This window comes from Trachemys scripta, chromosome 10 (genome assembly GCF_013100865.1).
Source record: "Trachemys scripta elegans isolate TJP31775 chromosome 10, CAS_Tse_1.0, whole genome shotgun sequence".
Taxonomy (NCBI): domain Eukaryota; kingdom Metazoa; phylum Chordata; order Testudines; family Emydidae; genus Trachemys; species Trachemys scripta.
Window position 1 is genome coordinate 54,690,273 of NC_048307.1, and position 18,601 is coordinate 54,708,873.

Below are 18,601 nucleotides of genomic sequence, written 5' to 3' on the forward strand. Positions count from 1 at the left end.
CTGCTAGGGCCGTTGACCCGCGGCTTTCTCAAGCTTCCGGTTCCGGTTCACTTTCTCTGTTTCCGGGTTAGAGTGTGAGATCTTTCAGCTGTTGCGGACGGTTAGAGCGGGAGAGGCCGGGAGCCGCTGCCGCCCTGGGAGGGATTCACCCCCAGCAGGTGCGTCCCGCCGCCGGGCAGGAAGCGGCGGGTCTGTGAGATGGGGCTTGGCAGAGCCCCGCTCCTCCGCGGGCGGCGGGGGCCTGCGGTGCCGAGTCTCGTCCCCTGGGCGCGAGCAGCCCTGTCCCGGGTCCGGGCGGGGCCCTGGGCTTGTGGCCAAGCCGGAGAGTCCAGGGGAGAGCAAGGGGAATGAGAAGAGCTTTACAGATGTGGTCTCGGGACAGGTTGCCCAGGCTTGGGAAGAGACGTCTCAGGGGGAGGCGAGGGGGCTCGTAGACTTCAGGTATGTTAGGATGGGTCAGTTCTTCTCCATGTCGGCTGAAAGTGGGACAAGAAGTAACGGGCTCGATCTGGAGCAAGGGAGACTTATGTTAAATATTAGGGGAAAGCTTTCTCACGGTAAGAGTATTTAAGGTAGGGAGGGGCAAACTTTTTGGCCTGAGGGCCGCATCGGGTTTTGTAAATTATATGGAGGGCCGGTTAGGGGAAGGGGTTGTGGCCCGGCCGCCACCTCCTATCTGCCCCCCCCCCCCCCCCCCGAAACTCCTGCCCCATCCACACACCCCTGTCCCCTGACCGCCCCTGCCACCCAATCTAACCCCTCCTCTCATTCCTGATGGCCCTCGCCCCATCCAACTGCCCCTGGAACCTCTGCCCCGACTGCCCCCTGCCACCCCATCCAACCCCTCCTCCTTCCTGACTGCCCCCCCAGGACCCCTGCGCCCATTCAACCTCATGTTCCCTGCCTTGACCCCGACCACCATCCCAAACTTCCCTGCCCTTTATTCAGCACCCCCCCGCTCCCTGCCCCCTTACTGCGCTTCCTTGAGCACTAGTGGCTCCAGGCGCTACAGCCGCACCGGCCAGCTGGAGTCGCACCACGCTGCCACCACCACACAGCACAGAGCACCGGGTCAGGCCGGGCTCTGCAGATGCGCTGCCCCAGGAGCTCACAGTCCCGCCACCCAGAGCATTGCACCGGCTGCGGAGCGAGCGAGCTAGCTGAGGCTGCAGAGGAGGGGGGACAGCAGGGGAGGGGCCGGGGGCTAGCCTCCTGGGCCAGGAGCTCGGGGGCTGGGCAGGATGGTCCCGCGGGCCGTAGTCTGCACACCTCTGATTTAAGGTCTGGAGCAGGCTTCCAAGGGAGGTTCTGGAATCCCCGTCATCAGGGAACAGGTTGGATAAACACTTGTCAGGATGGGCTAGGTTTACTTGGTCCTGCCTCAACATAGGGGCTGCATTATCTGACCTCTCAAAGCCCCTTCTAGCCCCACGGTTTGATGACCTAAGTGCTGTGATTCTTGTGAAGAGGAAGGAATGTGCCTCCAACACCGCAACAATCCCTTGACATTAGTCCCTTTTGCCAGATTTTCTCTTCCCTTTTGTCCTGTGCAGTGTCCTGTGTGCTGGGCACTGAGCTTTGCCTAATGAGAGAAACAAAATATACAGGATATGTTAAGGTTGTAGCAAGTGCTTGTTGTTACCTTTGTAACCTACGTTAATGCTGTTAAAAGACTAGCTCTTTATATTGTTTATAAGGCTAAAAAATGGGATGAACGTAACCCAACAGCTACCTATTTGCTATTAGGAAGAATTTTGACTGTCCTGGTTGGTATTGGGGTGCTAAATTTTCCTCTGAAGAATCTGGTCTAGGCCAGTACTCTTTTCATGGGTAATGGGTATAAGATTTCAGTCTGTCTGATGCTGTTCACCGATTCTGTAAGACAATTTGTTTGTTTGTTTTTGAGTAAAGTTGTCTGTATTAAAAATATCCATCATTAATTCCAACAGTAAGCAAATAAAGTATTTCTTAAAATAAAAAAGCAGCATCTTGATATCTTTTGTAGGTAACTCGTACGTTTTTCTCAGAGCTGGGCTGGTGATCATGGTTGAGGCAAGGTGCTCAAAAACTTTTGTTATGTTAAATCAGCCATATCGGTTCTGTTGAAAATTTGAAGGTGGTGGTGAGAATTGTATATTTGAGCAAACAGGTATTGGAAAAAATCTGCAGAAAGGAACTGGTGAAATATAATTAAATACACCTCTACCTCGATATAACGCTGTCCTTGGGAGCCAAAAAATCTTACTGCGTTATAGGTGAAACTGCATTATATCGAACTTGCTTTGATCCACCGGAATGCGCAGCCCCCGCCCCTCCCCAGAGCACTGCTTTACCACATTATATTCAAATTCGTGTTATATCGGGTCGCGTTATATTGGGGTAGAGGCATACTTACCCAAAGTAAGAATTAATAATATTGAAAAACATTGTGAAAAGATATAGAGTAGCATTAAATTCCTTATTTGTCTGTTCAGTCATATTGTTTTTTCTTCCATCATGTAATGCAAAATTTGACAACTTACAGCTAATATTTTTTAAATAGCAAAGAATTAAGCTATATCCAATTTGACATCAAAGGCATTCTGCTTGGTATTAATTGTCTGGTCATTTTTTCCTCTATGTTGCTGCTTTTGATTATTTTTTTTCTGTTCAGAATTCCTCTACATAGTTCAGTAATTGTCGTATTGGATTTTCTAGGCCTTCAATGAAAGTGTGAGTCGTATTGGCTGTTTCATAGCTGTGGATGATCAGTAACACGTCTCTGGTCTTTATAAACCATGGCGTATCAACTGTATAGAAACACCACATTGGGCAACAGCCTTCAGGAGAGCTTGGATGAGCTCATACAGGTGGGAGACAAGTAGCTTAATGTGAAGTGTGATTGAGCAGTGAGCTAATAGTTGAACTAAATTTCCAAACTACTCAGCTAGACAGTGTTAAGTACTAAAAGCACTGAGCTTCAAATGCAGGTATGTTACTCATTTTTCTGTAGCTGATTGCTTGAAAAATCAAACTGTCATATGAAGTTAAAAATAAAAATTAAAACTGCCATTTAGCATTTCATTGAAATATGAACGCAAGTTTCTCACTTGAGTACTTGGGTTGAAGAAAAGCATCTTATGCAGATGAAGTGACCAACTTTTGTGTATCCTAGTAAATGAACGTGTGACCTACAACCTGAAACTACCTATTTGATGTTGCTATTCCAGTCATCCATAATGGATACTTAGCACAGGTGGTTTTCCCAGTATCTTTGACGTAACAAAAACCTCTAAAATAGCCAACTTGTTCCTTTTCCCTAACTAAAGAAACCTTTGTTAATAACTTTCATATAAAGAGTATGAAACCTAGTTGGGGTGATAAACAATTTCAGGATGCCTTTTTTAGGCTTCCTCATGAGTGCCAGCTAACTACCAAAAACCTCTTTTTTTCCTTCTCTTTGCATTTTAATTATTGGACTCTGAGACGCATCTGTCTCATCAAATCTCAGATTTCCAGTAGTTGCAATTGATTTTGCCAAGTAACTTTGGACTGTGCCGCAGGCTGACGTTGTCTCTGTCAAGTTTGGCTTGATGAGTCACTAATCAAGAGATCCTGGGTACAGAGAAGGGGTTGGCAAACTTTTTGGCCCAAGTGCCACATCGGGGTGGGAAAATTGCATGCAGGGCCATGAATATAGGGCTGGAGCAGAGGGTTGGGGTGCGGGAGGGAGTTCAGGGTGTGTGTGTGGGGGTGCAGTGTGCAGGAAGGAGCTTAGGGCAAGGGGTTGGGGGCAGAGGAGGGGTATATGAGGGGGCTCAGGGAAGGGGGTTGGGGTGCAGGAGGGATTGGGATGCGGGAGGGGGCTCGGCAGTAGTGCAGGGAGGGGCGTAGAGTGGGAGGGGGCTCAGGGCAGGGGGTGTGAGGTGCAGCGGGGGGCTCAAGGCAGGGGGTTGGGATGCAGGGTGCGGTGGGGTCTCAGGGCAGGGGGTTGGGTTGTAGGGTGCAGGAGAGGTTCAGGGTGAAGGCTCTGGCCCGGCCCTGCTTACCTGGAGCAGCTCTGGGGTGGCAGTGGCGTGCACTGGGGCCAGGGCAGGCTGTCTGCCTGCCCCAGCCCCACCACCGTTCTGGGAAGCAGCTGGCACCACGTCCCTGCAGCTCCTGGGGAGGGGGGCCGAGGGCTCTACGCGCTGCCCTTGCCTGTGGGTACCTCTCCCGAATCTCCCATTGGTCATGTTTCCCCGTTCCCAGCCAATGGGAACTTTGGGGGAGGTACCCACAGGCAAGGGCAGCGCGTGGAGCTCTCTGGCAGCTGAAGGGACGTGGTGCCAGCTGCTTCTGGGAGCGGTGCAGGACCTGCCGTGCCACGGGGGTGGCAATCCCGGGGGCTGCATCCAAAGCCCTGGGGGGTCAGATCCGGCCCGCGGGCTGTAGTTTGCCCACCCCTGGTCCAGAGTGAACTGACAACTTTGATGTGTTGAAATCCGATGTTAATCCCTAGTCTAGTATGTCTGTAGAGGAGGCTGCAGGCCATGGATGCAAAGACAATTCAAATGTGGGAATTACTGCATGTTTTCTGGAAAATTCTCTCTGCATGTTGGTCACATTTGTCTCCCCCACAAAGTTACAATGACTAACAAATTTCGCCTTACTCCATTTTCTTCATTAAATATAAAGTCATAAATGTATATTTCCAATAAAGCTACTGGAAAAACTAGTCTACATCTTGAGGCTTGTTACATGAAAGCTTTGCGCTGATAATCCATTTTCATGCATTTTTGAGTCAGTTATAAAGTCCTTTTTTTTTTTTTTAAACCATAGTCTCAGCAGATCACCCCTCAACTTGCCCTTCAAGTGCTACTTCAGTTTGACAAGGCTATAAATTCAGCATTGGCACAACGGGTCAGGAACAGAGTCAATTTCAGGGTAAGTGCACTAAATACTAAAGTCCCCATCTAACTGGTGCTCTCCATCAGTGTTCAGACACTGCATTGGGAACTATAAGGCTTGTTATCTCGGTCTGCTATGGATGGAAACAAGTCTTTTAAGGGTCCACTTTATTTCTAAAAATAATACTGTTGTGTTACTCCACATGTGCTATCTGTAGCAGGTTGAACTAGATTCCTGCTTGTTTACGTGGTCATAATAGATTGCCTACCTGCCTGCAGGCTGTTTGAGTTTCCTGTAGTTGTCACAATTCTGCCATGGAATCTTCCAAGAAATACAGCAGCCGGAAAGTTGACAGGGATTTAGAAGAAAGGTAGTGGAAAGTAAGATCCTGCCAGCTCTACATGAAATTAGTTGCTGGTATTCCAAAATGCTCTAAAGATAATTCATTCTTCCTAAATCACTAGTGTAAAACTGCAGTCAGAGGCAAAAATAGCTAGGAAAATATGCATAATAGGATAGGTGACTGCATAAAGTTTTAATCCTTTAAACACTTCTGAGAGGAGTGCTCAGTCACTCTCTTCCATGCATCCCTTCTTGCTTAATTTAATTGTTTTGCACATATGGCTTGAACAGTTAGCTAATGTTCCCTGTAATGGTACGGAATTCAGCTGCAAGGTCTGACTTATGAATGCCAAATAGAGATTTTGGGTTTCTATTGTGGGCATTTTCATTTCTGGTTGGGGTCAGTATTTGGGAGGCAGGCAGTTTGTAACTTCCTTGGACACAATGCACAGAAATGAGGTGAAATAAAGTAGTTCATTAACCATGAGTGATTCAGTGAATACCAGAATAGCCTGGTGTTTCAGCAGTGAAATTTACAAGAATATTTCACTCTCCTGTTGCCTGGGAAAACCAGTTAGCAGCAGCATATGCTACTCCTGGGGAAATTCTGTGCATACGCAGAATTTACCCTTCTCTTTTATCTCCCCCTCCCCCCCCCCCCCCCCCCCGCAGATTTCTTTGCTTCCCTGCAGAAAATGTCTCTCTGACAGGGAAGCGAGTATGTGACCCTTCCCAGCAATACGTTTTGGGTGCCCAGGGCAGCTGGCAGAAAGGTAAATCAGTGTGGACAGTATTGGGGAGGACAGTATTTCCTCTTCACCTGCATGACATCAGGGCCGGGTCAGACCTACCCCCAGATTTCTCCCCAAGACCCTCCTGCCAGGCCTTATCCCCCTACACTGAGACCCCCTCCCCCGATAAGCCCCACTCTCCCTGCACCTGGACCACCCCAACGAGCCACCTGCACCCCTATACCACTGAGCCCCAACTAGCTGCACCTGAATCCCCGCCCCACTCCCCCTACACTTGGACCATCCCGATGAGCAACCCGGATCCCCACTGAGCCCCATTCCTCCAACATCTGAATCCCCCATTGAGCCCCTGACACCCAGACTCCCCAGCTGAGCTCTGTCACACCCAGAAATGCGTCTCTACCCCCCCACCCCCAGCCCCAACCACCTTTACCTGGACCCCCCTGCAGAGTCCGATTACCAACAAGCCCCTGTGCATCCAGCCTTGGAATAAGGGTAACAGTTAATGTCTGATAATACTATAACATGACTCCTGCTCTCTTAAGTGCAGAAAACTCTAAACTCATCAGCTATCCAACCACTGTACTTTATCATTTTGATTAGGTCATGTTAAACTCATAGTACAAATTTTCTATCGTCTGCCAAATTAATAAAACTTCCTAGTTTTCATATTCTGCCTTTGAGATATTTTTGATATTCATTCTCCTTCTGTTTTGAATACTCTGGAGCAAAGAAATGTTCATATTTACTGAAATAGACTTTAGAAGTGAAACAATTTCTCAAATGTCAGTCTGAATTTGATTTTCAGAGAAGGTCCAGCATCATAAATTTAAATCCAGAAACACTGGTTGAATTAACACGTGGCTAGCATGTGTTTTAAATGAAGAATGAAAATAAAAATCTTTCACACACTGGGTCTAAATCAGCAAGTTGCCTCAAGTAAAAATCATCTGAGATGAGCTGTGAATTATGTGTTTTTTGACTTAGTAAATGATATAAAATATATAGGAATGTACAAAAAAGTAACAAACCCCTGTCATTTATTCAGAAAACAAAAATAATCATCAATCTCCATCTTGGGTCATGTAGCTCTACTTCTCTGTATGATTTCTCTCCCTCCCATCGTTCATCCTATCAGTGTTAACGCTTTTTACCAGTGGCTCTCAACCTTTCCAGACTACTGTTCCCCTTTCAAGAGTCTGATTTGTCTTGCGTACCTCACTTAAAAACTACTTGCTTACAAAATCAGACACAAAAATACAAAACGATCACAGCACACAATTACTGAAAAATTGCTTACTTTCTCATTTTTACCATATAATTCTAAAATAAGTACAATATTTATATTCCAATTGATTTACATTTCAGTGTATAGTATATAGCGCAGTAGAAACAAGTAATTGTATGAAATTTTAGTTTGTACTGACTTCGCTAGTGCTTTTTATGTAGCCTGTTATAAAACTAGGCAAATATCTAGATGAGTTATTGTACCCCCCTGGAAGACCTCTGGGTACCCCCAGGGATACGTGTACCCCTGGTAGAAACCACTAACTTATACTACTGTGGTATTCAGAAAGCCAACAGGAGAATATTGTGATTGTTTTTATCACACAGAACTTTTATCCTGTTTGAAGGAATCAATAAGTGAAAGGCTTATAAATGACCCATAATCTCCTCTTTACATAAATCTTGCTGATGAAGCCTGTGACCTAATTCTTCATGTACGTTGGAAAACTCATAACCGTTTCAGAAGGTTGGCTGTTTTGTACGATATTCTTCCTTACTTGCATAATGCTCTTGTATGAACCTGAGGATTTCTACCACTTGGGGGCACTCAAACTACACAATTTTCCTCAGATTTGCTTAAATCTGTGTTTTCCTCAGATTTTATAAGTTTGCATGTTCTCGCTCATAGCTTAATAACAGAAGCACATCCAGTCTGGTTATAACTACAAAAGCACCGACTTTAAATTAACGACTATGAGTAAACTTTTTAACTATTTTTGGAAGCAGACAAGATGACAATTTTTCAAAGGTTAAGAATTTTTTAGCTATAGCTACAAGAATAACTTTAGTCCTGTTACTGTACTGGAGATCTTTTGAAAATAATTTTTTATGTTACATCTTTCTTTTAAAGGGCTCTCTGAATACATACAGATTCTGTGATAATGTGTGGACTTTTGTACTGAATGATGTTGAATTTCGAGAGGTAACGGAACTCGTGAAAGTGGATAAAGTGAAAATTGTTGCATGTGACGGAAAAAGTAAGTATAGTACTGAACCATAGTATAAATATTAGGTTAACAGAGATAAGACTTGAATGATATTATGAAATACACTTTGTGCAGCCAGAGTTCTTAAATAGTCTGTGATTGGAGCTATCTTCTACCTCTGGGTACATCCTACATAACTCGGACTAAAACAGGAGTGCACAACCCTCCTGCACACATTCAGAAATATTGAAGCAAAGGTCTAATCCAAAGGATGAAAAGTGCTACTGTTTGTTCAGCAGCAATAAGTAACTAATAAGGGCATTGCTGTAAGCCTTTGAAACATCGGTTCCGTTCTTAGGAGACTGAGGGATCCCAGGGTTTGAGAAATGTTGTCTTTTTAATATTACAGACCAAGTCCTGTAATTTGCACTCCATGACTTAACTGCCACGTATGTACTGTCCATGGAAGGTCATTAGCTCATACATTCTCTCTACTTGTCTGGCTTGTTTAGCCAAATGTTCTATTGAAATGCTTTACCAAAGAATAACCTTTTATAGTTTCTAGCTGATGGATTTCAGTTGCTTAAGATTCCTTTCTTAATACATTAAAAGGAGGAAGTGAGACCAGAAAACCCTTTATAGTACATCTTTTAAAAAAAGTCTTGGTGCATGGAACTAATCCTTTAGGGCTTTCTGGCCTTGGCATGATTGTAGTGATGTTTTTAGACTGACTGATTCTCAACAATTGGTAAGTCATTCCATACATGTACCTTGTCTTTAATGTTGGGCATGCATGTCACCTTGATTCACCTGTTTATTTCTTAAGATGTATTTATTGTAGCAGTTAAAGGAAAAGCTAATTTTCCATGTCTGAATAATTTCCATTTATAATATCACAGTATAAGTACCGGATTTGAAGACCACAGTACCATAAAGTTGCTGACAATATCTTTAGTATTTTTCAGCAAGTAGTTAGCTTCTTAAAATAAGGACTCTCCTATCCATTGTAATCTTGTCTTGTAGTCAATAACTAGATTACTCATTTGTCCCATGGCACCGGGAACAAGAGAGAGGTAATAGTAGCAAATATAAGAAATAGTAGCAGTCAGCCGGCTGCCTCTTTCTTACAGAATGCACTGTTGCTTGCGTGTTTAAGTAATTCAGCTTTAGAAAGAACTCTTACGTCTATGATATTTTAAATCTGTGTTAAATGCACCATTGCCCAGACTAGACAAAAGCCTGTACATTGTCACTTATCAGACATCTGAGGACCTATCTCTTGAACAGACTACATGGCCTTCTAGCACTTGCATGCCCCAAGAGCATATCTTGTGAGCTGGCTGGAATCAAGTGTTTAAGTGTATTACTCTAATTTAGAGCAAACTTACTTCAGTTTTTAAAAATGGGGACTGTATGGGGACAGAGAATTTTTGTGTTCAAAGTTTTCATTACTGCTAACCAAGTAAAATAACATAATTACGCCATGCTTTCTTCCTGGCAATGAAGGAGGATACATATGGAAACAAAATTATGCAGGAGTGGCGCTGTTTCAGCTTTTATAATACAGACACTAAATCGTTGTATTTTGATGTCGGCAGGGAAACATTTACCAACATAGAGAATGTTAATTTTTTGTTAACTTGTACTCAACTTTGCAATGTTTTATCTGTATTTATTTATATACTTTCTCTTTGTTTTCTAGATACTGGTTCCAATACTGCAGAATGAATAGAAATGTTTTTTGTGCAACATTTTCTGTTAATATGCAGCACTTTCTGGAGAGGAGCATGGAAAAGGACTGTTCATAATTTATTCTAGTGATGCAGACATGAGTTAATCCATGCTAGAATGCATCTCAGAAAGGCAGTGAAAAGAAATATCTTTCTGTAGCATTACTTCAATTCACCTAAAAGGGCATGAAGAAAACAATGTTACTTTTTTAAATGACAAAACAAATATTGTTGCCTTTTTTTTGTTCAAAGTAATTTCTCTAATAAACTTTTATTTAAAATTTTCTAGAGAAGTGAGTGATAATTAGAAAGGTGTTGTTTAGTTAAAGCAACCTCCCTCACAAAATTACCCTAAGTCTTAGGCAAACTACTCTTGGAGTAGTGATGAGAAACACAATGTAGAGGCATACAGCTCTAGCTCACTAATACGAATGTGGTCCACATGACTGAAACAAACGGGGACACTTGGTGGTGGTTAGTGACTAAATAGTCTTGAAGTCTGACGTACTGTCACACTAGAAATGATTGCTATAAATGGGGTGGAGGCACATTAGCCATATGTTGTGCTGTGCCTGTTTCTGGAGTAAAATCTTTCCATTTGTAGCATTGTTGGTTTTGCACCCTATAAAAACCCTGCATTAACTCACATATTAGAAAATGAGTGTCATGGGCTTAACCAATGAAGTGAAAATGATTAAGCCCAGTCCCATGAAAACATTCTAAATTCTCAAATGTTAGGCATGTATAGAATTTCTCACTTATTTTATTCAAGCTCTGGTCTTTTATATTTGACTGAACACTTATCAAACTTCAGTACAGTGCTCTGCTGAAATTCTGTTCATGTTCAGCTATGAATTTAAAAAAATCCTGTTTAATACTCCATCGCAAGCTTTAAAATTACTCTTCCTGTGATTTGGATATGACAAACATAGGGATTTTTTTGTGTGTGAGGCAGGTCCTTTCGGAATCTGAAGTGTCACAATTGAAAAAGCTCTGGGAATAGTTGTGTAAGGTTATTCCCTCTACTAACTAACTCTGCTGGATCTGTAGGAAAATATTTTTAGAATTGGGTAATTATGGCTTGTTTAGAGGCATTAAAACTTCCAGAGAACACATCTCCCATTAAACCAACTACAGTATTTTTAAAATTCTTGGTTGAATTTTGAACCAAAACTACTTTTAGGCCTACACTTAATAGTAGATTCTTTTTGTATTTATAATACAATTATTATCCCTCCTTATTCACCTCTTGAGATCAGATGTAGCTTTTTGGATTAGGCCATATAAGAAAAGGACATGTGAAGACAGGTATAAAAAGTGGAATGACTTGCAATAGTGATCATAGTAAAAATGATATACCATGCTGATTGCCATAGCAATGTAATTTCATTGCCAAAGTGGTTTACTTCTTTGCATGCAGTGAATTCGTGTCAAAGATCAAGAAGAAACCAAAATGTACACATTGCACATCTGCAGTACTTTTGTTGGTAATTCACTTTTCAAAAGATTCATCCAAGAAACAGTTTCAAACACAGAACATCAGATACATCACTTTCCCCTTCTAAATCCATAAAGCCATGGTAACTCACAGCAGAGTTAAACATTTTAGATCCATTTAGTTAACATTTAATTAACATACACTGTAATTCCTGCATTGTCTATGTGTTGAGGTAATAATTAGAATCTCTCTACCAAATAACTAGGCTTTATTTTTTTAAGTGAGCATTCTGACTTTGATTTAAATCTACACTTTTTACAATCCAAACTTGGCAGTGCTGTGACTGGTGCATTAGAAATCAACATTTTCACTAAAGTGCCAACATGTGCTTGATTAGTTAATTATTCAGATTTAATTAAATAGAAAAGGATCACACATGGTGCACAGTAAATTTAGAGTGTAGAAATGCTTTTGGTTTGAATAATCTGATGTGTTAGAGGAGAAATAAATAAATAAATATATATAGAAATAACTAACCTGTGTCCTTTAAGAGTGCACAATGGTATTAACAATTTGGAAGAGAAAGTAAAAAATACTGTATCTAACTGAAAATGTAAGGGGAAATCTGTGGGCAGATTGTAATTACACAAATATGAATTTGGCCAACTTTTGGGGTTAACATCTAAGAGTTCTGTGGAATTTTATTAGCAATGCACCAGTCTCTTGATTTGGAGAGGCTGAAAATGACCTCAAGCAAGAGGAAAAGCTGTATTTTTTTTAATATATATTTGAATGATATTTCAACTCAGAGTTGGATTACCAATGTCACATAGCATTAATGGCTGGCTTGGTGACCTCCTCATTGACAGCTGGTTGAACTGTGTCAACTGGGATATTGTTCACATTTGCCACAATCACAACGGGATAAAAGCAAAACCAAAATTGAACGTTCTTGCTCTTGTGACTTGTATCATAGTTCCCAGCTGGGCCACTGGCCACAGTGAATCTTGTAGGTTCCTAATGAACAAGGAAGGGCACTTTCTTCTCCTGTTTTTTAAATTCACAAGGATGAGTTCATTTCTGTTTTGGGGAACCTGCTGTGTAACTTTCAGACAGTGTTAATTTTATTCTAAAACACACCAGCTCCCTGTGCCCATCCTCACCACTCCTTTGTCTCCAGGCCAAAGTAAATATTTCATTTCAAATAAACGAAAGATGATTGAAGTTCTTAAATGACTTGAAGTTTTTGGTAAATTGAAATGCCCTTTCCCCTGTATATTGTATTCAGGACAAGCTTATAGTGTGATGTGGACTGTGGCAGCCATAGAATAAATTTCACAGGTCAATTAGCTGGGAACTGCAGAAAGATCCAATAACGGCATGTTAAGGAGATAATAATTTACACAGTAATAAATATTTTTTCGTATCAGTGTAATAACTGGTTTTAGCAATGATTTTCTGAGTGCACAGGTTAAATGGAATGTAAGAATGTTAGTGTAACTTTGTGTCCTAAGATTTCATGAAGACAAAACGTTTTTCATTCTCAACTCCCACCCAACTGAAAATAAAAGAAATCAATATCTGAGAACAGCCTGGACTGAAACATGTCCTTGCTTTGGGATGTCATCATTCTCATCTAATCTTTAGTTGCTTATTTCTCTAATCAGAAATGCATTAATCGGGCTCTATATATTGATGGGGGAAAGCAAATATACTGGGCTTTCTCTGGAAAGGCTCCTTAGTGGCAGAACTGGTAGGGCCACTACAACTGGCCACATGCTCTTTCCACCACCTCCTTCAGGGGGCAAAATTTTCAGCCCTGGCTTTTGATTTTTTTTCAGACTCATTTGTGAATACCTGCCTGGTCACTCCTATAAAAAACAGCCTTTCCTGTGTTTCAAATGGATATATACACCCATTTTTTTTGCAAATGCAAACAGTTGCACACACCCTTGGGTATGTAAAATCAGAAGCTGTCTGAGAACTTTGGCTCCATTCCTAGGGCCATTTCAAAGAACATGTCTGGCATGCTGAAGTTGTAGGAAAATGCCATCTCATAAATCAAGGTGTGTGTGGGGCGGGGGGAAAAGCACAATGGAGATTTGTTTTAAAACAATCTCTACATCACGGGCTATCCGGTTGTATTAGGTGCTGTGAGATGATGGCAGGATTAGTATATTAATGTCAAACAAACTCCCACATTTGAAGAGCATGAATCAAACATGGTTTTAGATAATATGTGGTGGTAAAAATGCTAAAATACATGTTAATAACAAACTAGGATCATTTTTTGATATACTACTTGATTTAGCCACCTTAATATTCTGGCTGTTATGGTAAAACAACCAACCCCACCAGTCCCATCCATCTTCAGTGTGACTTGAGCTACTTTACCATTCAATGTCATGACGTAAGTTATTTTCTTTGCAAACATGTCAGGCCACCCCTGTTCCTGCAACATCAGGTGTAATGGAAGCTGCCTTTTGGCTCCTCTGTTCCTGTAGCATGGTGGCTTTTTGGAAGGCTATTGTTGCAGCTTCTATGGCATCAGCCCAGCCAGCAGTGGCAGGAAGTCAAAAGGCACAAGTTGCCCAGACCTTGCACTCCAAGGACCGGTGCATTTAGAAAGAAGCAAGAAGAAAATAAAAAGGAAGTGAAGAAAGCGAGAGAAAGACTAACCCCGATGAAGGGGTTCTGAGAGCCTGTGTCTAGACCCTGCCTGATTTTTAATACTTGCAGTAATAAGAAAGGTGCACAATCCAAGCTGTTTGTGCAGCCTGGGGAATTCATGGTAACTAACTCATTTTAATGATACCAAAACAGATAATTTTGGGGATAAGACAGTACAAACAAGAGAAAAGCTGTTTGATCAGCTACTCACTTGATCAGGCTGTGACAAAGTGCAGGGAGTGAGCAGGGGAGCCTGTGCTCTGATCACTTGGAGGCTAATTCATGCCCCAGGAGAAGCTGGTTGGGTGGTAATGATCCATTCAGGCTAGTGGGGGTAAGAACTCAATTGACCCCCATCAGCCCAGGGCTGCTAAAAGAGGCACAGGAAGGTAGCCCAAAGTGGGAGAAGAGAGGAACATGGCTAGTCACACAGAGGGCGGAGAGTAGGGAGATTTCTGCTCTCTCTCAGGTCCCGCTAAGAGGACCTAAAGCTTGGCAAAGAGGCAGGAGCACAGGGAACTGTGGTGATATTGGTGGAGGGAAAGAGAAATAAAGTGTCACTGAGAGCACACTTGGTGGAGTCGCTGTGGTTTCTTCAGGGAAGGGAATGGTGTGGTGGTGGGCCTAGACAGTGAGTTATATGGGCCTGTGGTGCCCTTGTTCCACCAATGTTTGAGCTTATATTTTTATCAGAGTGTTCTGTCCATAGGATGGACTGGGGCAACTGCCCTGGGCCTCTGCTTTGGGGGGGCCCCACGCTTCAGGGGGATGTGGGGTCCAGGGCAGCCTGGGGTATTAGCGGGGGGCCTGGCACCAGCAGCAGTGAGCGACCTGGCCCCAGCCTGCCCCCTCTGCCCTGCCCCTGCTCTGCCCACATTCTTCCCCTTCCCCCAAACCCCCACCCCTGCCCCGCCTCTTTCTGGCTTCCGCCCCTTCCCCTGAGCGATGCCAGTGGGGTGGGCTGGGGGCAAGTCACTTGCTGCTGCCGGCACCAGGTCCCCTGCCAACCCCCCAGGCTGCCCTGGACCTCCACATCCCCCTGAAGTGCAGGGCCCCTTCCAAAGCGCGGGGTCCAGGTCATTCCTATGGATGGGATGGCTCTGCTTGGACCCATTCTGGGCACCACTAAAAATTATACAAATCTAGTGCCCATGGCGGTGGGCCCCCATTACACAGGCCCTTTATTCACTTGTATATTCAAAGAAAGAAGGCTGTGACTACTGCTAAAATGCTCTTTTGTTACTTATGGGATGATCACCTGGGAACGCCTGATATGTCCTTCTCTGGAGGTGGAATGGACGTATACCCCTCTCAGGAGCATTTCCCTTTGCCATGGCTCACGGCGGGTTGGAGGCATTTCTTCAATGGTATAAGAGCAGGTAATTTCACAGGCAATCAGATACTGATTCAGCCATGGAGCCCAAGGCCTTCGTGACCTCTTCTCTAGTGATTTTCCAGGTATACAGGAGAAAAATTGCACAAAATAAAGGAGAAAAACCCAATGAATTTTAGCATTTGCAATTTATGGAACCAAAAATAGTACAGGGGTACATTAATAATTAAATTAGATCCAGCTGTTAAATTATATTAATAATTAAATTATATCAAGGAAGTGCCTGTAAAAGCTCCATGAAATGAAATTAAGTGCAGATTGAATACAACCACTATTGCTTTACTGGAGTTGGACCTATTACTCTATCAAGTCTCATTTATTTAACTGGGTATTAAAAACATAAAATTCTCTTACTAATTCTGAATGAGGAGAACAAGAAGGAATTAACATCAAGTGAGCGCTTGCCTGCCTTGTTTTTCGCTCGGCCTATTCTAAGCAATTCAACCAAAATAATCAATTTTGAAAGAAATTAATGGCCAACGACGAATAAAAAATAACTAGCAGAAACCAAAAGAGCAGGTTTCAAGTTACAGGTGGTTCTGAAATATCAACACCTCACCCCGAATCTTTGTTGGTTGCAGCAGCTATCATGATGTATTTATTAGCTCAAATTAAAAGTGAGTAGATAAAGATTTTTTTCATTACAGCTGGGCAAATACTGGAAGGGTTGGGGAGAAATTCCTGAACATCTATTTGCATAAAAATCATGAATTCACCTCCATGGTCTCTGCCTGCGTACCTATTTGTTTGCGTCCCATGAATACTCTCATGAGTGCACTTTTGCATATGGAAGGACAAAGTGTGACTCCTCGCATGGATAACTGTACACAAATGTTCACAATGCCACTGTGGCAGTTCCTTGTGGGGATAGCAGGATATGCCTCAGATGACTGGTGACACAGTGTGACTAGCAAATGGCAACTAGTTAAGGAAGTAGTAGTGACAAGATATCCAAAGGCTGAAATATGTTCACAAGTTATGTCTACAATAATTACAAATTACTATTTTTTTCCAGTAAATATCAAAGTCTGTTTTCAGATCATTTGGGAATTGGAAAAGGGGTTAAAATTTGTTGACTACATTGTTTGCTGCAAATGGAAACCCTATTCCTCTGAACTTACTTCCGTTCAAGGGCAGGCGATTGCCTGCCCACAGCTCTTTGTGGGATCAGGACTTTAGATTTTGACCTCTATGGTGGCCAAAAAAAAGTTTCATTATTAGACTCTGTCCTGCTTTGTTTCACATTTAGAGCTTACACAAAAGCAATAGCTATTAACAAACAGGTTCTGGTTCTGTTCCCAGGCCAAACAAGGAAGTGTTCCACCACGCAACATAAAAGATGTTAATCTGGGCTACTTTTGCCTGGATTTTTTGCCAATATGGGAAGGCAAGTAACTGGTTCTAATTGGCTAAGGCTGGCAGTTCACTTTCATCCCCCTCAGATGATCTATTACTTATTGTGTTTCCACCAGCTGCCAAACATTCTCTCGCTGTTTTTTTTTGTTTTTTGTTTTGTTTTGTTTTTTTAAGATTTATTCTCACAGCACTTTTAATCCTTAAGAAACTGGCTAATCCCCATGTGAATGATACCTGGGGAAGAATAGTTCTCATGGGGACTGAGTGGCCTTTTAGGCACCTTGTAATGAGGAACGTGGGGGAGTGGTTCTGGCCTCTGGGAGCTGGAGCCAGGGCCAGATGCTAGCATGAAACAAATACTGAAACTTTCTGCCTGCCTCTTTCTGGGAACCCTCCTCCCCGCCTCCTCCAGATCATAATTTGCCTCTCTTCTCTACCCATTCCCAGCCACTCCCTCAGGCTACGAACCTGCCTGGGGTGGTAGGAGCTGAGTCTGGGACAGAGAAGAACTGTCATAGAGCATAGACTGAGGGTCCAGCTGTGATCAGAGGTGTGATACAGACAATGAATTGATATACTGACTACTCATCCTCAGCGTCTTAGAGCTTTAAAAACAGACGCACGGCAGCTAAAATTGAAGGAAGAGAAGACTGCTGCGTGCTGTAGTAAAATAAACTAGTTCAACCTTTGAACTCTTTGCCAACACAGGCAAAACTTTATATGTGATGACATAGTTAAAATACAGCGGTAGCCCTTTAAAACTCAGCTAGTCCCACGTATTTTGTGAGACCCATGAAATCACATGCACATGCCACTCTCCTTTTAAAGCTAATTTGGCTTTTAATGGAAGTTCATTCAGGAGAAGGTATCCAGCACTCGGAAAAATTTGTTGGTCCCTGCACACTCCCTGCTGTGTTTCCTGGGAAACCCATACTTTTTTCAGTTGTCTGAAAGTGCCAACCCCTTCTAGCTCCTGAGTCGCCTGTGTGCGCTAATAGGCTCTGCCACCTGGATTATTTTTCAGACATAAGCTATGAGTTACTGTCGATATCATAATATTTATGGCAGATACCATTCCACTGCACTGTTCAAATGGGGACAGAGCTGTCCATCACATAACACTTCTGCTGAACATATATATTGTATCAAGTCCTAACAAACTGCCTTACAATAGCAGGCCAACCTGTCATAGAAAATGGTTTGCAATGGCATGTTCCTATACGGCATTTATGTTGCTGCCAGATGCAATGTGTCACAGTGAAAGAAACTGTAAGGGTGATGTCTTGGGGCCCTCTGGGGAAGAGGGACTGGCTTGTGTAGTCTTTTGCTCTTGTGCTAAGAGACTGTAAAATGCTACCAAGTTAGCATTCTCCATTCCCAGTGGAGGCAGTGTTTGCCAGCCACTTTGCACAGGTATACAAATTTTATTAAGATGTTTAAAAAAAAAAGTGAACAGTACAGAGTTTAAGCATAGAAGTTTCTGGTTATCAGGGAATAACATACAGATTATCAAGGGTGCGAAATTTGGTTTAAGATTGGGTGGCATAAGGAATACATAATCTGCAATATCCCCAATTGGGGGTAAAAGGTTGATGGCTCAAAGTACAGACATTGAGATATGAGCGTATGAAGTTCATATAATGGCTATGTTCAGGTATGGAGTATAATGAGTGGATATGACGATAAGGATGGATTGACCCTCATTTGGTGAGATTTAACGTTCAGGGAGTTTATGGTTCCAGTTCATCTGATCCAATGGAGAAAGTCTCTTGGTACTGTTGGTGGCTGGTGATGTGTTCGATGTAGATGTCCCTGGACCATCAGATGGTGTCTGAGAC

The 18,601-nt window shown here is 42.8% G+C and overlaps 1 protein-coding gene across 1 annotated transcript; it reads left to right on the forward strand.

The window, feature by feature from the left end:
- On the forward strand, positions 1-10,191 carry GTF2A2 (general transcription factor IIA subunit 2). Its single transcript, XM_034784630.1, has 5 exons — positions 1-158; positions 2,698-2,849; positions 4,801-4,905; positions 8,101-8,227; positions 9,879-10,191. The coding sequence occupies exons 2-5, from the start codon at positions 2,778-2,780 to the stop codon at positions 9,902-9,904; spliced, it is 330 nt and encodes a 109-aa protein (XP_034640521.1). The 5' UTR covers positions 1-158; positions 2,698-2,777; the 3' UTR covers positions 9,905-10,191.
- The last annotated feature ends 8,410 nt before the right edge of the window (positions 10,192-18,601 follow it).